Below are 21,716 nucleotides of genomic sequence, written 5' to 3'. Positions count from 1 at the left end.
TGGTTTCCAACCAGGAATAAGCCACAGCAATGGGAAGGTGGGAATGATTTATAACTTCCAAACAAAATATGATATAAATCATCAATATTGGTCTCTGTCTGTCAAGTAGAAAGTCACATGTTTTAGTGACAAATGAGAAGGCTCAGAGAACTTTCAAATCCACAGCCAGTCATCACAGCTCTATCTCATACTGCATAACAGAGGAAAATCATAAGTTTTTTAGTCAGGATTGGAGTCAGGGCAAAATACCAAGTGAAATAATCCCATAGTTTTGTTATGAGTGACTAATGTTGACATTAACGCATGAACTAAGATTTAATTTTGTATATAAACAATGCACTGATTTGTTAAAAAAACCAAAGAAACAAAAAATTATCTCAATATATTTAATAACATTAAAAAACTTCTCAGTGAAAGATGCTGCTAAGAGAATGAAAAGACAACCCACAAACTGGGAGAAAATCTTTGCAAAAGACATGTCTGATAAAGGATTGGTATCTAAAACACATGAAGAATGCTCAAGACTCAACAGTGAAAAACAACCCAATTTTAAAAATCAGAACCTCACCAAAGAAAATACACAGATGGTAAATAAGCATGTTCAACATCACCTGTTATTAGGGAAATGCAAATTAAAACAAAAATGAGATATTACAACCGTACACCCACTATTAGAATGGTGAAAATACAAAATACTGACAACACCTGATGCTGGCGAGGATAAGCAACAGCAGGAACTCTGACACACTGCTGGCAGGACTGCAAAACGTTACAGCCCACTTTGGAAGGCTGTTAGGCAGTGTCTTACAAGACTAACTATTCTACCACACCATGCAGCAACTGCTAAGAAGCAAAGTCTCTGGTATTGGTATGAACCCAAACAAGCTGAAAATCTCTGTCCACACAAAAATTTGCCTACAAATGTTTATAACAGCTGTATTCACAAATGTCAAAATTTGAAAGCAAACAAGAGGTCATTCAACAGGTGAAAGAAAAAACAAACTGTGGTGCACATGTGCTAAGTTGCTTCAGTCATGTCTGACTCTTTGCGACCCTATGGACTGTAGCCCACCAGGCTCCTCTGTCCATGGGATTCTTCAGGCAAGGACACTGGAGTGGGTTGCCATGCCCTCCTCCAGGGGATCTTCCCAACCCAGGAATGGGTCTCTTAGTCTCCTGCATTGGCAGGCGGGTTCTTTACCACTAGCACCACTTGGGAAGCCCCAAATCCATACAATGGAATACTATCAGTGATTCTAAAAAAAAAGCTATCAAGTTATGAAGAGACATAGAGCAAACTTAAACACATATTGCTAAGTGAAAGAAGCCAGTCTGAAAGGTTAGATGCTGCATGATTCCACCAAACAATGTTTTAGGAAAGGCTCATGGGGAAAGGCTCATGGTTTTTATGGAGACAGTAAAAAGATCTGTGGTTGCCAATGCTTGCATCAAAAGTGAGCCCTAATGTAAACCATGAACTTCAGTTAATAATAATATATCAATATTGGCTCATCAAGTATAACAAATGTACCTCACTAATGCAAGATGTTAGTAATATGGGAAACTATGGGTGTGCTAGAATGAGGGAATATATAAGAACTCTCTGTACTTTCTGCTCAGTTATCTCTGTAAACATTAAAACTACCCTGTTAATTCAAAAAAATAAACTCACAAAGATGTTCAACATATTTAAGAGCACTTTGAGTTTGTTTCTTATTTTGATTAAAACTGCTACATCTACTTTCTCCCACCCACTCTTGTTTTGTTCTGCTTTTCAATTATGTTTGCAAAAATGTTAACCCATATAAAGAGGATTCATCCAAGGTGCCTTCCATAATCATTCCTTTTTGTATAAGGAGGTAAAATATTCTTCATAGGAAGTAGGAAAATAATTTCTTTCATTTATTAATCCAATTAAAAATAATGAGTGCTAAACTAAAATTACCAACCAAAATACCAAAGATGAGCAAAACAAATGCCTGTGGAAATAAGGAAAAAGATAAAGAAAAATTAGAAGTATTTTTTAAAACCTTCGCCCTCTCTAATAATGTATATAGTTCAAAATATATTAACTTTTTTTGATGTAGGTAAAAGACTTAATTAAAAAATGACAAATTATTTCTTAAAATAAGATTCTTAAAAGAAACAAACAAAACCCAACCTACCCCCAACTTTTTCCGTGAGAGAAAATCCTCTCTGCTCATTTTAAGATAAAACAGTCCTGGGAACACAAAAATCAAACACGTTGATGTACTGGAACCTTAAAGTGGGAAGAAAAAAAAAAGAATAATGCCAGATTCAGATGTGAGACTGGAAGACAATTTTACCTATTTTAGAAAACAGAATTTTTGAAACAGAAAACTTACCAACTATACCAAATACATTCCTAATGTCAGGAACATATATTGCCAGTAAAACAATGATAATATTGAGAGCTAGAGTGATCAAAGAATGGCGAATCCATGAGAATGGAAAATTGGAAAAAAACATCATCATTAAAGCTTTCCTTGCCTGTAAAACAGAAAAAGAAACAGATTTAAGCAAAGAGGAAGTGTCAAAGCCAAACTACTTGCTTAGGGAAACCCATGTATGGCACGGTTACTATGATATTCCAAACCATTTAGATGCCAAAAATACAGCCTAAACTGTACTGTATTTATTGCACATAAACTAAGAAATGTACCTATCTGTGTGAGCTTCATAAAAATTGTCTTGGTTTAATTCTTGAAAAAATTGTCACATGCAATTTCTTGAGTTTGCATAATTTTCAAAATTACTAACCATAACACTGTGTGAAGAAATCCCAGGATATCATTTTCATGAAGTTCAACAGATAAAAGAACAAATGGCTCAAAACATAAACAAAAGTCATGCCATGGTAAAGAAATTCCATTTATTGTTTTATGTTATATTATTGTTTCACAGCATGTAAATAAGAAAACTAGTCCATGATGTGTCCCACTGCCAAGGTGGGCAACAGGCGGTCACAGCCCAAAAACTCTCCAACCCCCACTGCACTCCTGGCACTGCGGTTCACACAGGAAGGAGGCAAAAATAGGGAAGGCTCAGGTCTTCAAGAACTCACTGTTTAGGGATTCAAGATATTCGTGTAGAAGCATTTGTACCCAAAGCTTACGTTTCTATTTTCCCAGAAATTCTTAAGATTCTTACATATCACAACTAATGCAGAATGAAGATCCATTCTGCCCCTTAACTATAATTCCAGAGCAAATAAAATTTGTGACTAAGATTAAACTAAATAAATTTCCAATAAACCAGAAGGAGCTTACTTTTGCTGACTTGACTTTTTCTTCTTCATACACATTCTTTTGAATACAGAATTAAAGGGGAAAAAAAAAACCCAAAACTTTAGAACAACTATAGTCTCTAAATTGGAAACAATTGCTGTGGGAAAGCATAAATCTAAACTAAATCTGAAAAAGCACAAATTAGTTTAGTGGTTCACTGTTATTTTTGTGCTTTCATGGGGCCATATGCAAGTATGAGGTCTTTGATCAATTCCTTGACAAATGAATAAGATATACAAGACTAGATGTGATTCAAACATTCTAGTCTGTAAAGAATTAGTGTTGCCATATTAGGGAGCTGCAACACCGAGGAACAAAACCTTGAAGAGTACTTACAGGGAAGTGGATTAGAGGGACTGTCAAAAGCACAGAAAATAGTATGCATAACTTCACAGTCATGATGACAACATCATGTGGCAAGTATTTACTGTAACCTTGCAGTAATTCTGACGCCACATTGTCTGCAAATTAAAAAAAAATAAGGATCACATTATAAACTACTGAGATGTTAATAATAGCAATGTTATTTTCCTTTGCACAAATATATCTTAACAGATTTTGGATTCCTAGTACCAAATCCATCTCTGGCCTTTTTCCTATCCTACAAAACACAGACACATTAGTCAAACATCTTCTCGAAACTTGCTATCTTTTCTTTTAATGAAACTAGAAATTAGCCCAGGCAGACCCTGTAAAATTATGACAATGAATATATTTATTTTTTTTTAAATCTCAAAAAGAAAAATCTCTTTAGAATTTTTCCATAATCTGAAAGTTTTAAGCAACATCTATGTTATTTTGTAAAGTGCTTTCATGTGTACTACTGAATTTGGTCCCTATGATAACAATATAAGATAGTAGCTAATGGCAACCCACTCCAGTTTTCTTGCCTGGAGAATACCATGGACAGAGGAGCCTGGCAGGCTACAGTCCATGGGGTCGCAAGAGTTGCACATGACTTGGTGACTAAACCACCAGGTTAAAAATATTAACTGACTTGCCCAAAATGATACAAGACAAAGGGGGAGGACTGTACATCCAAATTTTTTGATGCCAAAGCCTTTCCTTAATGTCACAATGTTTTCTAGGACCTTATAGTCTCATGCATGTTACATGCTTCATCAACATTTCATCTATAGATCTGTGTTTCATAAAAGAGAATGCAGTGCTAAGGCAATGGCTCCCTCAGGAAGCTGGTGTGGTAGTCAGCAACAGAATCCGAACAAGCAGACCATGTTTGCTCCCTGGTGTTGCTTCTACCCTTATGTCTTCCTTGCCCCAAGCCAGACCAGGGCTGTGAAGAGTGAGTACTCAAGAGAACTTCGTATCACTGCCGCGTCGGGAAAGACGAGTTTCTACTTAAAATACAGTCGTGGTTTTTGTTTTTTTAATGAGACCAAATGCTTTGGGAAAGCACTTTGGAGAAAGTTATAAAACAAATCAAACACAACTCTGTTTTCAAAGGCTTTAAAATTTAAAGGGTGATAAGATGAAAGACACATACATACAACAGAAAGTGTATAAACACAGATACACACTTAAGTGGCAGAAGGTCTAAACAAAGAGCTATGCTGATTTTGAACAGGGAAAGATAATGATGGCTTTGGGATGAACATGAAAGAAATTCAGGAAAACCTGAAGAGAGTCATCCTGAGATAGTGAGCAGCAAGATAGTAGAAGAGGGACTTGAATTCTGGGGTTGAACAGACCAAGATCCAAAATCTACTACATAGGAGCAACTTAACTTTGAGTTTCTCGGTATTTGTATCTGTAAAATGGGGACAATAATATGTTGACCTATGGGTTTACTGAGAGCATGACATTAATTAACCTATGTATGCTCACACTCAAAGATGTTGAGGGAGAAATTCTCTCTGGAAGCAAGAACCAGCACAAGCAGAAGCCACCAAGCAACAAAGGGAATTTGCATCTGAGAAAACAAGCAGCCCAGGAGCACTAGAGAGGCTGAAAGACTGCACTATAGAGCCAACAGCGATGGGTGATAAGGCTGGACATGCATGAATGACCCAGCAACAGAGCTATCTGTAGGGTCAGGACTCAATCTGGTAGGCCACAGAGATGCAATGGCTTCTGAAGACTTATGATTTAAACTAAGTAGGAAGACAGACTGGAAGAAAAAGAGATCCAAAACAGGACTAACAGAAGGCTACTGTCATAATCACTGAGAAGTAACGAGAATCTGAACTAGATTAGTAACAATGGAAATGGGATAGAAACCAGTTGTGGAAAGAATCAAAGACATACTTGACATAATGTGGGACTAACGGACCAGGCAAGAAATTAAGGAGAGCCAGGAAAGCTGAATCCCAGTCCCAAATACGAGAGATACTTGTGAGTCTTTGGAGAAACATGGCAAACTATTTTATTTTCACTTTCTGAATCATAAAAACAAGTTATTAACACTTATTGCTTAACAACTTTGTAGACTTTTAAAATGGTCTGGTTATTACACAACATTTGGGTATTGGCCTGCTCACCAGAGGAACATTTTATTCCTCACCTTATAATGCTTCAACATCTGTAATCAGAACTAATATCATTAATCTAGGTACATACTTATTGGTCCCTTTAACCTGACAAAATTTAGATATTAACTGAGCCTTGAGAACACTGAATAAAAGGACCCCAAGCAACTCCAGAAGTCTGAGGAGCTAGATTTATTACAAATTCAAAATACCTGTCATATATCTACTTTCCCGAGATAAAAGGCTTTTCCCTGAACCAGTCAGTTCTGTGTTCTTAGCTGAGCCTTAACATGTGTAAGGGATAGAGGACAGCACACTTCTCCGGATTCAGACAAATCTCTACAAATCTCAGGAAGGACCTAACAGTGATTTCTGCAAGATATATATTCTACTGAAGTCAGGTGGCTGTCCTGTTTAATATACACTGTCAAACAGGGGATGAAGTTTATAAAGATTACTGCAGAATAACTGAAAGATCACTGGACTAATATTCAGGAGACACAGGACACATGCCACTATTGTTGGACAGGTCACTCCACCCAGGCCTTAATTTGTGACAAGCCCTTCTGATAACGGCTCAGGTTCTATCAGCAGTTTCTTTCTGAAAGACTGAGAGCTACTGCTATTCCAACAGAAAAATACTGTAAAAGATTTTCAGTGCCAAAAAGAAAACACAATGAACAGCAAACCAATTGCTGAATCTTCTTCTGTCTTTGGAGAAGGAATTACTTTTATATCACTTTTTCTTTCCTTCTATCACCTACCTACCAACCTACTATGTGATTTTTCTTAGATGTACAGTTCTAAAATGTGGATATTCTGAAGAATTTCCATCAGTGGAGAAGGGTTAAGTCAGAGACAACAACTTTTACTTGATAACCAAGAAAATCCCTGTGTAGGAAACATTTCATGTACATGATGAAAATATATAATCTCTGTGTTCAAGCAAAGACAGATAAGTAGGTAGGCAGGTAGGTAGATAGAGATATACCTGGAACTTAAGCGAGCCAGGTTTTTCCAAAAGTTCACTCTGGGAATGATGGGAAATGGATTCTATGGCATAATTCCTGAGGAGGTAGCACAGAAATACCAGCATTGATTCTGGAGACAGTCAGAACTGGATTCAAATCCCAACTCATTCTTTGTTAACTGCAGGTACTAGCCAAGGTGCCCAACCTATTTGAACCCATATCTTGCAGAGTTGTAAGGTATGAGTTAGGTAATGTATGTAAAACATCTGGCTCTTACATAATAAATGTTACTTCAACAGATATATTAAAATCCATCCCCTCTCCACTTCCCCTTCAATCTAAGCTTTTGTACAATTTAACACAAATCCTAACATCTCATGGTAATTTTTACATAACTACTTTTCGGCCATCCCGGAAATTGGTAGGCATTTGAGGTTTCCTCCAGATAGTTCTGCTTATCCATAGGGAATAAAAAGAGGCACATTTTTTGGACCTTTTCTCAATTTTGAAAATCCCTAACTAGAACATTCAGAAAACTAAGATCATCGCATCCAGTCCCATCACTTCATGGCAAATAGATGTGGAAACAGTGGCTGACTTTATTTTGGGGGGCTCTAAAATCACTGCAGATGGTGACTGCAGCCATGAAATTAAAAGACGCTTACTCCTTGGAAGGAAAGTCATGACCAACTTAGACAACATATTAAAAAGCAGAGACATTACTTAGTCCACAAAGGTCCATCTAGTTAAGGCTATGGTTTTTCCAGTGGTCATATATGGATATGAGAGTTGGACTGTAAAGAAAGCTGAGTGCCGAAGAATTGATGCTTTTGAACTGTGGTGTTGGAGAAGACTCTTGAGAGTCCCTTGGACTGCAAGGAGATCCAACCAGTCCATCCTAAAGGAGATCAGTCCTGGGTATTCATTGGAAGGACGGATGTTGAAGCTGCAACTCCAATATTTTGGCCACCTGATGTGAAGAGTTGACTCATCAGGAAAAGACCCTGATGCTGGGAGGGATTGGGGGCAGGAGGAGAAGGGGACAACAGAGGATGAGATGGTTGGATGGCATCACCGACTCGATGGACATGGGTTTGGGTGGACTCCAGCAGTTGGTGATGGACAGGGAGCCTGGTGTGCTGTGTGGTTCATGGGGTTGCAAAGAGTCGGACACAACTGAGCGACTGAACTGAACTGAACTAGAACAGTATTTGTGCCAGGTGACAATTTCAATTTAAAAAAACATAGAGCCATTCTACAAAGTTTTTGCCGAATTCCCAACAAAGATCCTGCTGGAGTCTCATTGCTACAGAAAGGTCTTACTGTGCTCTTACTGTACAAAGACAAACCTAACAACCAAAAATAGTTCATGTATTTCAAAAATGCTGTTTCCCTAAAAATGATCAAAAAACATTTAACAATTTGCCTTAGAAATTTTCCCTGTAGTGTATCCATGCTCATGTTGGAAGTAGGAAGTATGCTCTTCCTGATGGTGTGCAGAGCTCTACCACTCTTAGCCGACATAGTACTAAAGTGCAAGAGCAGATTTTGATTCATCAGCTGTTTTTATTACTGTTGAAATGATGTAGATTTAACCAGAAAAGGACTATAGAGAGCAATTTTAACTTTCTCACACACTGAAAACTCCAAGATAATACACTAATAATAATAATATACAGAAGTTATCATATTTAAATTAGACTTTATTAATGAGAGTAAGGAGAGAAGTATAGTGCTGAAAAAAGAGCACCTGAAATTATGAAATAATTGCAATGATGATGAAAACAATACTCATAATCCAGCACCAGCAGGAGCTCTCCTATGTAGAAGACTGCTGTATCCCAGATACAGCATTTTATATACAACTCATTTCCTCTTCAATACAACTCTATACAATTATCCCTGTGTTACAGACGATGAGATGAAGATAGTATAAGGTACTTAAGGTGAAGTACCCTGTTCAAGGTCACAGAGCTAGTTAGAGCAAAGTGGTTTTTCGAACCATATTTGTTGGGTTTCAAAATCCAGACCCTTTCCACTGGGCTTAGGAAAGGTGGCTATGCAAGTAAATGTTCAAAAACTTGTCAGAGCTGAAAAATATCTGAGAGGTAGGCAAAACCATTACAATTCACTGTGAATGTCTAAAACCTGAAACACACATACACAAGGCCACTCACCATGAAATCAGTGTCAAAACAGCTAAATGTCACAAGAATAATAGTAGCCATCTATCTAGAGTGTTGTTGTAAGAACATTCATAAACTGAAAAGTGCATTCAAGAATTTGACAAATTGAGTGTAATTTGTTATGTGTTTGTTTACAAATTAAACAAGTGTGTTTGCAAATTAAACAAGAGAGCTTACAAGTTTTTCACTTGTTTGAGACTTTTAAGTTTTTCTTGAGGTTCTTATCAGAAGAGAGAAAAACACACTACGCATGTAACTTTTCAAAAATAAAAGAAAATTTCAGTTTTATGAGTTTAGAAGAATCTTTTAAGAATTTAGGGAGAAAGGTCATGGCAAAGCACAGAATACACACCACAGAACTATGTGAATTAAGTCTGAAGGCAGAGGTCTCTGACCCAAGTGTACAACTACAGTCCAGTATGAAACTTTCCTTCCTTGATTTGTTCTTTTGCCATTAAGATGACTGATTCTCTCAATCTCCCAAACTGCTAAACTAGAGTCTAATATATTGAAATCTCAATTAAAAAAAATAAAATCATTATTGTACTTTTTTTTTCCCTCATAGAAAGACTTCAATGTTTCTCAGCCCAATATTTTATTTTTAGGTGTTTAAGAAAATTTTCATATGAAGTTATCAATCTTGAACTTGATCCACTCTTTTAAAAGAAAGAAAATTAAGACGTGTAGAGCTACCACAGTAGTGCACTGAATTCTGGCAGCCTGAACAAATTAACTTGCTAATGAAAGGCAGAAACAAAGTCCACATTCAGGTGTGAGATCAACTACAGAATAACTTATATTGTCATCTATAATGAAACAATATACTTACCATAAAAAGTGAGGTACCCAAAGAGTGCAGATACAAAATAAATGAGAAAACTTAAAGCAATTGCTGTATTGGTTACATTCTGCATCCTTTTCTTAGAAGGGCTAAAAGACAAAAATGGCAAAATCAGAATCAGAGAGAGACGCAGGTTTGATCCCTAGATTGGGAAGACCCCCTGGAGGAGGGCATGCAACCCACTTGAGTATTCTTGACTAGAGAATCCCAAGGACAGAGAAGCCTGGCAGGCTATAGTCAATCCACAGGGTCACAAAGAGTTGGACACAACTGAAGCAACTAGACACCATCTGAATTAATCTAAATAAATAGATATAAGGATTCCTTAATCACTCAAGCCCTGGTTCATTATAACTACACAACAGAATTCCTGAATTTAAACTACTGTGCAAAGGATTATGCTTCCAAGAAATATTCTCAACTTAGAACACACACCTAGAATCAAGTGATAGGAGGGAAGGATTCATGGAGGCGAATATCATTCAGTCTGAAAGTCCTAGAAGTCAAAAGAAATACTGAATACATTTGATATATTCCAGGATTCTATAGTACCTTTGAAGTTCACAGTATATGGGCAGTATTGAGGTGTGGCACAGAAATGAAAAAGCCATGGTTGGTATGGCATAAGCACTCTGAAAAAAAAAATTAAGATGAAATTACTAAATTGTACTCTGTTGAAACTACTATTTCATTTGACAATAAACTCAGCTTTTTAAATAATAAATTTAGCTAAATTTATTTCATTTTTCGTGAATCATCTGTTTATAAAACATGTTGTTGTTGTTGTTATTGTTAAATGAGACACACAATTATGGTTGCCAGCAAGTACTCACTTGAAAGGTGGACTGTCTGCACTAGCTGAAATATTTCTTGGCTGCTTCTATACCATGTTGTTTTTACTACAATCATTACTGCTTCTATATTATTTTGGTAAGATAAAAATAATTTAGGTAAGATAAATAACATTTAGGTAAAATCAAATATAATAACATTTTAGAAATGATCTTATAATTCTTAGTCTTTCCTAATGTAAGTATTAGGAATCTTAAATATATCTTACTACCCTAAGCAGCACTAATACTTAATGCTTTTGAACGAGCTTTCACCAAGTCAACATAAGTACCACTTATTCTAAGAGAATACTGAACGTACTAATACATTGTAGCATCTTTAGGGTCTCTTTCAATGGGATTGAACATGATTTATTCTAGACCAACAAATTCTTGGTGATCCACTGGAATATATGATCACAAGTTGTTACTGTTTTTTAATTTAGAATAATTAAGAACCAGAGAAAGTTACAAAGCAAACAAATGTTACCTTCTAAATGAAAATACTGTCTTTACAAGTGGATGGTAATGATTTACTTTCTCTTTTCTACTCCAAAAAATTTCTCCTTAACTAATTTAAGGCTCTTTAGCACAAGAAGTTCCAAATGACTGAAGACCTATCTTCAGACACAAGGCCTTCTCCTAAAATATCTGAAGAGAGCTGGGAGGAAGGAAAGTTGGAATATTTCCCAAGGCTAAATTAAGGGAATGAGTGTTCAATTCATAAACTTTCTTTCATATATTTCTCAGTTTCCTGACTTGTTAATTACCCTACCTAAATCTTTAAGGCACATGGAAGACATTACTATGCAAAAGATGTGGTAACCTCCCTTGTGGGGCCAGACAGACATTTCTCATTTTAAAACTAGGGAATAAGGGAGTTCCCTGATGGCCTAGTGGTTAGGATTCTGGGCTTTTACTGCCATAGCCTGGGTTCAATCCACGGTCAGGGAACTGAGATCCCGCAACCACGAAGCACAGCCCGCACCACCTCCCCCCCCAGAAAAAAACAAAAAACCTGGGGAATAAAAAGGAGAATTTTGCATGGAGGAGTTATCACACTAAAATGCTATACTAATAGAGTTGTACATGAGTGGAGGGTATTCTAGCATCTGGGACCTCCACTTAGAGAATCAAAAACTGTACATGAAGAAGCCTACAGCAACAAGGAAGACACGGAGCTCTTCCAGAATGGTTTCCTGTCCCCTCTGCTGATGCTCGGAGGCTCTTGCAGGCATTTCCAGTATCTTTGGGCTCTCGGAGAAGGCACGGGGACTTGGTCTTTCAGCTTCTGCTATAGGCATCATAAATTTCAACTTTGGAATGTCAGCCAGAAGACATATTGTCAGTGCTCAATTGCTGGTCCAACCATGAGGCTGTTTAGCCACAGACCAAGGTTCTACTCACAGGGGAGGAGTTTTTGGTATAATTGGCTATTTAGCTTTACAAGTCCAGAGGGCAACAGGAAGTCTGTATCCACAGAGGACCTTATTGGCCAGACCAGACATTCGGTAAATCTGTTCTTTTAGGCAGTGGCCCATTTAAAACAGGCTCCATTTAAAGGCATGCCAAAAAAAAAAAAAAGGTGGCTGTTTCATAATGGGCCACCCTGTGTTAAATAATATTATTCTTCTGGTAAGCAACCCTATACTTAGCACTTTCATGAAAATTAATTAGTTACAGGTACAAAGACCTAAGAGACCCTGTTACACAAATCTCTTAAAACTTGAAATGTGAAAAATCAACCGAAAGTATCTGTTAATAACTTACACACCTCTTTGGAGAAATGAAAGAGCTTTGGTTTACAATCATCTGTAGCATTTGAAATCTGTTTAAGAGGATTGAGGGGAAAGAGAGAAACCAACAGTCATTAAAAGTTAGAACACTTCAGAAAAAAAAAAGAGAGAGAGAGATGAATTTACTATTACTGGGCTTTCAAATAAAAATATTTCAAAACAAAGTTCCAAAATGCAATATAGCCATACTTTTTTTATTAATCAGGAAAAAAACATTATTAGTCAAAAAATTTTAGCTTAAAATAAAACAAAAAGCGAGAAACAAACTATTACCTGGAAATACTGTTCTACATAATTTAATGTCAGAGGACAAGGGATGGACCATTTTTTAATTATTACCTGTAAAAATAAGTAGAATCAGATTATTTCTTACAAATCTCATGACAAGAAATTGATTTCAAATAGGTCAGCATTTTTTTCAATTAATCTAACACTATAACAAATAATATGCAAACAGAAGATATTTTATTTGTGGGACTTTCCCTGGTTAGAATGGGGTCATCATTTGACATGTGCCCTATAGTGGGGATGGTGGGGGTGCTGTGTATCTATTAAGTGGAGATCTCCCCCACTGAACACTGAGAATACTCTCATGTCAGCTTTCAAAACTCCAATAGTATCAAGGCATTAAAAGAAATGCAACTCAGAATGGGAACATGATGCTCCCCTATACGGCTATTTGTGGACCTGGCATCAGTGGCAGATAGAGAAATATTAATAGCAGTTTTAGAAATGACCACAGGCAGATGCAAAGGGGGAGGGATGGCTGATGTATGAGCACTGTTTTTCCTTGTTGTTCTCAGACTTACATTATTTTGTTACATGTGGATGAATCTGGCAAAGATAAGAGCACAAAGCTAAGGAACTAGAGACGATAAAAATGAATTTTTTTAAAAATTAAAAGAAATCCAGAAGAATGCTACTTCCCAGAAACAATCAGTGAAAATGGTTAGGATTTTACTCTTAACTGTGGGCATCCTGTTCCTAGACCTACAGTTGAGTTGTGCCAGCATCACCATTGTTGTAGTTGTTTCAGGGCACATAATTATTCTGTAAATACTTGCTCTGGGCTGAAACCCAGCAAACAAAAGGGCAAGGGGGAATAAAGGAAGCATCTGTCCTTTGTAAGAGACAAGTAAGTAAACACTATTCCTACTTGGTATCTATCTAGTTTTGGATTTTAACTAATTCAGTCAAAATTGTATATAGTGATAAACTGAAAAAAATATACTTTCAGGATTAAGTTAATGAGTGAACAGAAAAATCACTCTTATTTAAAACTCACCAAGGGGAAAAAAAAGAACTATAATGATAAATTGAGCAGGTTGCTTTGACATTTCTAGGTAAGCTTTTAATATGAAACAAAACTAAATAGACAATTTATTAGGAGGAAAAAAAATCAAAAGCAATAATTTCACCATTTTTTTCCTGATGTGTTTCCCCAAAACAGGTGAGGATGGGGTGGGGTAGAAGGTTGTTGCTAGTCTCTCTCTTCAGCCCTGCTCCATACTCAGCATCTCACATTTCCTCCTCACTACTAGTGGAGGCAGTAGAGACAACCATTTATTGATCATGTACCAGATACATTGATAAAGGTCAGTATGGTGTGAGCCACCTCATTTTATCAGCTGTTGTCACCAGACTTGCAAATCCAAATACTTAAAAACAATGCTCCAAAATGTAATGTTATGATTATTTTTTGTTAATAAGAAAATATCACTTCTCAGTCTTCTGGCTAAGATCAAGTGTAGAAAATATCATTAGCAGCCTGAATTTATATTAACATAAAATTCAGTTACTAGAGCTTATTTCTCTGCAGAGACCCACCTCAAGCCCAAGCCTGTGGGAGAGAGAACTGATGTCCTAGAAAGAGAAGTACGGGACAGGCATGGAAGATACCCCATAACAAAGGGTAACAGGAGGTCCTTGCTCAGGCTGAAGGCAGAACACAGGAAGAAGATCAACCCGGGGTGAGAAAGAAAGACAAAGAGAAAAAAGATTAAGCATCAAAAACACTTGTTCACTTGCACAGAAGGCCTTTCCTTCTTCTCTCTGCTCCAAGTCCTTCCCATCTTTCAAGGCTCAGCTCAAATTTTATTCCCCCCACATCCTTCTTTATTCTAGCTGTTGGTGATCATTCTCTCTTCTCAACTCTTAGAATTCCTATTCTGAAGCAGATATATCAACATTTAACTATGTATTAACTATGTTATTCTCTTTTTTCTAATAAATTTACCTTATTTCCCCAACTAGATGGACAGATTCTTATGAGTAGTATCCTAGTTAAACTACCACAACTCTGATGACTAACATAATGCATGGAAGAAGGAAGCCAAATCTAACCAAAATCCAATCAGATGGCTCTCTATTTTCACTATTGATTTATTAAAATGTTAGTTCTAATATTAGTATTAGAACACTAATCTATTATTATTCTGTCTCAAGACAGAACTTTTAGAAACAATGTAAATTAGTGTTCAAAAACGAAGCAAAAAAGATGTCATCATGCTGAGCCACAGTTACAACAAACTTTATTTTTAAAATTTTAGATATTTCAGCTGGAGCAAAAATTTATGTCAAAAATTTTTAAGCAAAGTAAATATCTGGGCTTCCGTGGTGGCTCAAACAGTAAAGAATCTGCCTGCAATGCAGGAGACCTGGGTTTGATCCCTGGGTTGGGAAGATGAATGGCTACTCATTCCAGTATTCTTGCCTGGAGAATTTCATGGATAGAGGAGTCCGGCGGGCTACAGTCCCCAGGGTAGTAAAGAGTTGTACACCACTGACTAAACTTTCATTTTTTTTTTCAAGGATGTGGGACAATAGATGAGACTGTAGGTTTTGATTTGCATTGTTGGGGAGCATAATTTAAGCAAATAATAGTTTTATGGGCCAATTTTTAAAAATTTAATAATAAATGCTACACAGATTTACAAACACATATTGATACTTTCTTGGGCTCCAAAATCACTGCAGATGGTGACTGCAGCCATGAAATTAAAAGATGCTTGCTCCTTGGAAGACAAGCTCTGATGAACCTAGGCAGCATATTAAAAAGCAAAGACAAAAAATAAATAAATAAATAAAAAGCAAAGACATTAGTGACAAAGGTCAATATAGTCAAAGGTATGGTTTTCCCAGCAGTCACGTATAGATGTGAGAGTTGGACTATAAAGAAAGCTGAGGGCTAAAGAATTGACGCTTTTGAACTGTGGTGTTGGCAAAGACTCTTGAGAGTTCCTTGGACTGCAAGGAGATCAAGCCAGTCAATCCTAAAGGAAATCAGTCCTGAATATTCATTGGAAGGATTGATGCTGAAGCTCCAATACTTTGGCCCCCAATGCAAAGAAGTGACTCATTGGAAAAGACCTTGATGCTGGGAAAGACTGAAGGCAGAAGGGGATGACAGAGGATGAGATGGTTGGATGGCATCACCGACTCAACGGACATGAGTTTGAGCAAGCTCTGGGAGTTGGTGATGGACAGGGAGGCCTGGCATGCTGCAGTCCATGGGGTCACAAAGAGTCGGACATGACTGAGTGACTAATCTGAACTGATTGATAAAAATGGGGCTTCCCTGGTAGCTCAGGTGGTAAAGAATCTGCCTGCAATACAGGAAACCCTGGTTCGATTTCTGGGTGGGGAAGATCCCCTGGAGAAGGGATAGGCTACCCACTCCAGGATTCTTGGGCTTCCCTGGTGGCTCAGATGGTAAAGAACCTGCCTGAAAAGCAGGAAACCTGAGTTCGATCCCTAGGTTGGGAAGATCCCCTGGAGAAAGGCATGGCAACCCACTCCAGTATTCCTGCCTGGAGAATGCCCATGAGCAGAAAAGCCTAGCAGGCTTCTCTGGGGTTGCAAACAGTCAGACATGACTGAGCAACTAAGCCCAGCATGGTTGGGCTTAAAATAAATTAAATAATTTAAATAACTACTGAAAAAAGGTGCAATGGAAAAAATAATAATCCTAATATTATTAGGATTAATATTAATGTCATTTAATATTAATATTACATAACATTTAATATTAATATTAAAATAATAAAAATTGGAGTCCTTCAAAAAAATTGGCATTAATATATACATGTTTCCTTTCCTTAACCACTATGTATTTTAAAACTAACACTTAAAAGAGTCTATAATAAAGTCAAGCATATGTCATTTGATTGTGCTTTAGTTTACTGAATTTCACAAATACTGTGTTTCTTCATGGATTGAAGGTTCGTGGCAACCCTGTGTCAAGCAAGGCTATTGGCACCATTTTTTCAAGAGCACTTGCTGACATCATGTCTGTGTCACATTTTGATAATTCTCACAATATTTCAAACTTTTTCATTATAATCATATTTGTGATAGTGATAAGTGATCTGTGCACAGTGATCTTTGATGTAACTATTGTAATTGTTTGGGGGTTCCATGAACTATGCGCATGTAAGATGGCAAACAATCCATAAATGTTGTGTATGTTCTGACTGCTCCATTGACTGGCAGTTCCCATCTCTCTCCCTCTCCTTGGGTCTCCCTATTCTCTGAGACACAAAAATATTGAAATTAGGCCACGTTATAAGCCTACAATGGCCTCTATTTAAGTGAAAGGAAAGGTTGCACATCCCTCACTTTAAATCAAAAGCTAGAAATGATTACGCACAATGAGGAAAGCAAGTGCAGAACTGAGATAGGTTGAAAGCACTCTTATACCAAACTGTTAGCCAAGTAGTGGATGCAAAGAAAGTTTCTGAAGGAAATGAAAAGTGTTACTCCAGTGACTACACGAATGATTAAAAAAAAAAGTGAAACAGTCTTATTGCTGATCTGGAGAAAGTTTTAATGATCTGGATAGAGATCAAAACGGCCACATTTCCTTAAGTCAAAGCCAAGTCCAGAGCAAGGGCCCCAACTCTCTTCAGTTCTATGAACGGAGAGAAGTGAGGAAGCTGCAGAAGAAAAGTCTGAAGAAAGTAGAGGCTGGTTCATGAAGTTTAAGGAAAGAAGCCATCTCCATGATATAGAAGTGCAAAGTGAAGCAACAAGTGCTGATGTAGAAGCTGCAGCCAGTTATCCAAAAGTTCTAGCTAAGATCACTAATGAAGGTGATTACACTAAACAATAGATTTTCAGTGTAGACCAAAGAGCCTTCTATGGGAAGAAGATGCGGTCTAGGACTTTCATAGTTGGAGAGAAGTCAATGCTTGGTTTCAAAGCTTCAAAGGACAGGCTCTCTTGTTAGGGGTTAATGCAGCTGGTGATTTTAAGTTGAACAGCACAATGGTATTTTACCATTTCACAAAACCTAGGGCCCTTAAGAATTATGCTAAATCTATGCTCTGCCTGTGCTCTACAGATGGAACAACAAAGCCTGGATGACACTACATCTGTGTTTTATTTTAATCCCATTGTTGAGACCTATTGCTCAGAAAAAAAGACCCCTTTCATAATACTACTGCCCACTGACAATGAACCTGGTCGCCCAGGGCGCTGATGGAGACGTGCAACAAGATTCATGTTGTTTTCGTGCCAGCTAACATAACATCCATTTTGCAGCCATAACTTCAGGAGTAATATTGACTTGCAAGTCTCATTCTTTAAGAAACAATTTCATGAGGCTGTAGGTGCCAGAGATGTGATTCCTCTAATGGATCTGAGCAAAGTAAAGTGAAGCTCTTCTGGAAAGGATTCACCATTCTAGATGAAATCAAAATATCTGTGATTCACAGGAAGAGGTCAAAATATCAACATTAACAGAAGTTTGGAAGAAGCTGATTCCAACCTTCATGGATGACTCTGATTTCAGCAGAGGAAGTCACTACAGACATGGTGGAAAGAGCAAAAGAACTAGAATTAGAAGTGGAGCCTGAATATGTGACTGAATTGCTGTAATCTCACAACACAACTGAATGGATTCAGAGTGCTTTTTATGGATGAGAAAAGAAAGTGGTTTCTTGAGATGGAATCTACTGGTGAAGATGTTATGAAGATTGCTGAAATGAATACAAAGGATTTAGAATATTACATAAACTTAATTGAAAAAGCTATGGCAGAATTTGAAAGGACTGACTACAATTTTGAAAGAAGTTCTACTGTGGGTAAAATGCTATCAAACACAAAAATCATTGCAAGCTACAGAGAAATCATTTATGAAAACAAGAGTCAATGTATGCACCAAACTTCATTGTTATCTTAAGTAATTGCCACAGCTTCTCCAACCTTCAGCAATCACCACCCTGATCAAGGGAAGACTTTTCACTAGCTAAAACAGATTACAACTTGCTGAAGACTCAGGTGACAGCGCTTTTTAGTAATATTTTTTTCTCTTCCATTAGGTTATTGCAAGATATTGAATATAGTTCCCTGTGCTATACAGTAGGTCCTTGTCATTTATCGATTTTATACACAGCAGTGTGTATATGCTAATCCCACACTCATAATTTATCCCCACCTTCTCTCCCTTTTGGTAATCCTAAATTTGATTTCTGTATCTGTGAGTCTGTTTCTGTTTTGTAAATAAGTTCATGTGTATCATTTTTTTAGATTTTACATGTAAGTGACAGCATATGATCCTTGTCTTTTTCTTTCTGACTTACTTCACTTAGTGTGATAATCTCTAGATTCATCCATGTTGGGGCAAATGGCATTGTTTCATTCCTTTTTAAGGCTGAGTGCTTAAAACATCTACTTCTGCTTTATTGACTATGCCAAAGTCTTTGACTGTGTGGATCACAACAAACTGTGGGAAATTCTGAAAGAGATGGGAAACCAGACCACCCTACCTGCCTCCTGAGAGATCTGTACGTAGGCCAAGAAGCAACAGTTAGAACTGGACATAGAACAACAGACTGGTTCCAAATTGGGAAAGGAGTACATCAAGGCTGTATATTGTCACCCTGCTTATTTAACTTACATGCAGAGTATAACATGAGAAATGCTAGGCTGGATGAAGCACAAGCTGTAATCAAGATTGCTAGGAGAAATATCAATAACCTCAGATACGCAGATGACACCACCCTTATGGCAGAAGGCAAAGAAGAACTAAAGAGACTCTTGATGAAAGTGAAAGAGGAGAGTGAAAAAGTTGGCTTAAAACTCAACATTGAGAAAACTAAGATCATGGCATCTGGTCCCATCACCTCATGTGAAATAGATGGGGAAACAATGGAAACAGTGACAGACTTTATTTTCTTGGGCCCCAAAATCACTGCAGATGGTGACTGCAGCCATGAAATTAAAAGACGCTTGCTCCTTGGAAGAAAAGCTATGACCAACCTAGACAGCGTATTAAAAAGGAGAGACATTAGTTTGCTAACAAAGGTCCATCGAGTCAAAGCTATGGTTTTTCCAGTAGTCATGTATGGATGTGAGAGTTGGACTATAAAAGAAAGCTGAGTGCCAAAGAATTGATGCTTTTGAACTGTGGTGTTGGAGAAAACTCTTGCGAGTCCCTTGGACTGCAAAGAGATCCAACCAGTCAATCCTAAAGGAAATCAGTCCTGAATATTCTTTGGAAGGATTGATCTTGAAACTCCAATACTTTGGCCACCTGATGCGAAGAAAAGGGTCATTGGAAAAGACCCTGAAGCTGGGGAAAATTGAAGGCGGGAGGAGAAGGGGACAACAGAAGATGAGATGGTTGGATGGCATCACTGACTCAATGCACATGAGTTTGAGTAAGCTCTGGGAGTTGGTGATGGACAGGGAAGGCTGGCACGCTGCAGTCCATAGGGTCACAAGGAATCAGACACAACTGAGTGACTTAACAGACTGACTAAGGCTGAGTAAGCAATAAATTATTTTTAAATTAACGTATGTACATTGTTTTCTTAGACATAATGCTACTGTACATTTAATAGACTACAGTACAGTGTAAACATAACTTCTGTACAAACTCAGAAATGATGTGTTTAACTAGGTTTATTGCAATGGTCCAGAAATGAACCTGCAATATCTCTGAGGTATGCCTACATGCCAATTAAAAGAGAATTAAGAAGGAAGGATATAGCATGTCTTCACTGCCTCATAGTAGACCAAATTTAAATTGTGCTCAAAGGTAAAAATCTCAGCAGATGGTTTGTAAAGTAGGATAATAAATGCAGGATAAGGGTATTATTTCCATATGACAGCTACAGGAGAAATCTGCATCAAATTAAAGAGTATCTGCCATGACAGAAATGAATACTGTGAAAACTACAATAGATGTGTCGTATCAATATATTTTACCTGCTTCAAACTGCTGGCTATAAAAACCAAATTACTCCTACCTATGCAACACTGTGTGGTCAATTATCTGTGAAGAAAATATTCAATGTTATGTGTACTGATTCTCCTTAATATCTATATGTTCATTTGCAAATACAAGCCACTCTTAACCACGTAGATGCTTTTCAACAATCAAATTATGATGGAAATATTTTTTGCTCCCCTCTTAATGTGATACCTAAGAAGTGTGCCTATGGATGTTAAGTAAACACTGTAGTAATCATTTCACAATATAAGTAAGTTAAGTCATCATGATGCACACCTTAAGCTTACACAGCACTGTATATCAATTATATCTCAATAAGACAGAAAGAAAAAGATCTTTTAAATAAGTGTATGTTCACACTTATAAGATACAAGTCAGACAATCTGTGGAGGGAGGGCAATGATTATAATGTTGGTAAGTTCAACAAACAGTTAAATGGAAACTGTCAAGTATTTTTAGTTTTAAGAGCATTCATTAAATAAATATTCCCATATACTGAAACCAGGGTCAGTTTCACCTCATTTAAATAATCTAAAGTTATTTTATCCCTGTATCCCAGAAGATAGTTTAGCCTAAGTTATATGCACCCTAGATTGTTTTGACAGCTTGGAAATCTGGTTCTATCATATGGTTTAACTAATGATGTGTTGTCTTGCTCTTTTGGATGGCATGTTTCTTTCATTCATTTCTCAATAACACAGGAGAGTTTAAATAAGCTTATGATTTTAAGAGTTTAATCAAGCCATTTAGGCATGTATTTTGGAAAGTTTAAAATGTTAAATCCTACTTAAGGTTGGACAGATACTGACTGTGGAATAAGCTGCTGAGCAAAAAGAAAAAGGATCTTTCCCCCCAGAATTTCACACAAAGATATAGTCTTTGGAATATTAAAATATGTTTTAGAAGAATTAAAAGGAAATCAGAAATTTAAATTCTTATATCTTCATATTAAATTATTTTATAAATAAGTTTACCATCTGAGAGATATTTTTCCTATAATTAAAATGAGCTAATTTTAAAAACTATTCCACGTGTGAAAAACAGTATTTCTGTGCAGTCAGC

The 21,716-nt window shown here is 37.0% G+C and overlaps 1 protein-coding gene across 2 annotated transcripts in view; it reads right to left on the bottom strand.

Annotated features, from left to right (window-relative positions):
- Positions 1-372: 372 nt before the first annotated feature.
- The window catches only part of SLC38A6 (solute carrier family 38 member 6), a 68,948-nt gene continuing 47,604 nt past the window's right edge, over positions 373-21,716 (bottom strand). For both annotated transcript variants that reach the window (XM_070469441.1, XM_020893961.2), the window contains exons 9-16: positions 12,692-12,757; positions 12,397-12,450; positions 10,345-10,424; positions 9,781-9,881; positions 3,645-3,769; positions 2,367-2,511; positions 2,166-2,260; positions 373-1,979 (exon numbers count right to left, since the gene is read on the bottom strand). In XM_070469441.1, coding sequence (XP_070325542.1) covers positions 1,899-1,979; positions 2,166-2,260; positions 2,367-2,511; positions 3,645-3,769; positions 9,781-9,881; positions 10,345-10,424; positions 12,397-12,450; positions 12,692-12,757 — 747 coding nt within the window. In that variant the 3' untranslated portion in view covers positions 373-1,898. The remainder of the gene's footprint in view (positions 1,980-2,165; positions 2,261-2,366; positions 2,512-3,644; positions 3,770-9,780; positions 9,882-10,344; positions 10,425-12,396; positions 12,451-12,691; positions 12,758-21,716) is intronic.

The sequence above is a fragment of the Odocoileus virginianus genome, chromosome 6, assembly GCF_023699985.2.
Source record: "Odocoileus virginianus isolate 20LAN1187 ecotype Illinois chromosome 6, Ovbor_1.2, whole genome shotgun sequence".
Taxonomy (NCBI): Eukaryota; Metazoa; Chordata; class Mammalia; order Artiodactyla; family Cervidae; genus Odocoileus; species Odocoileus virginianus.
The sequence above is the reverse complement of the archived record's forward strand: the minus strand, read 5'-3'. Positions and strand labels throughout refer to the sequence as shown.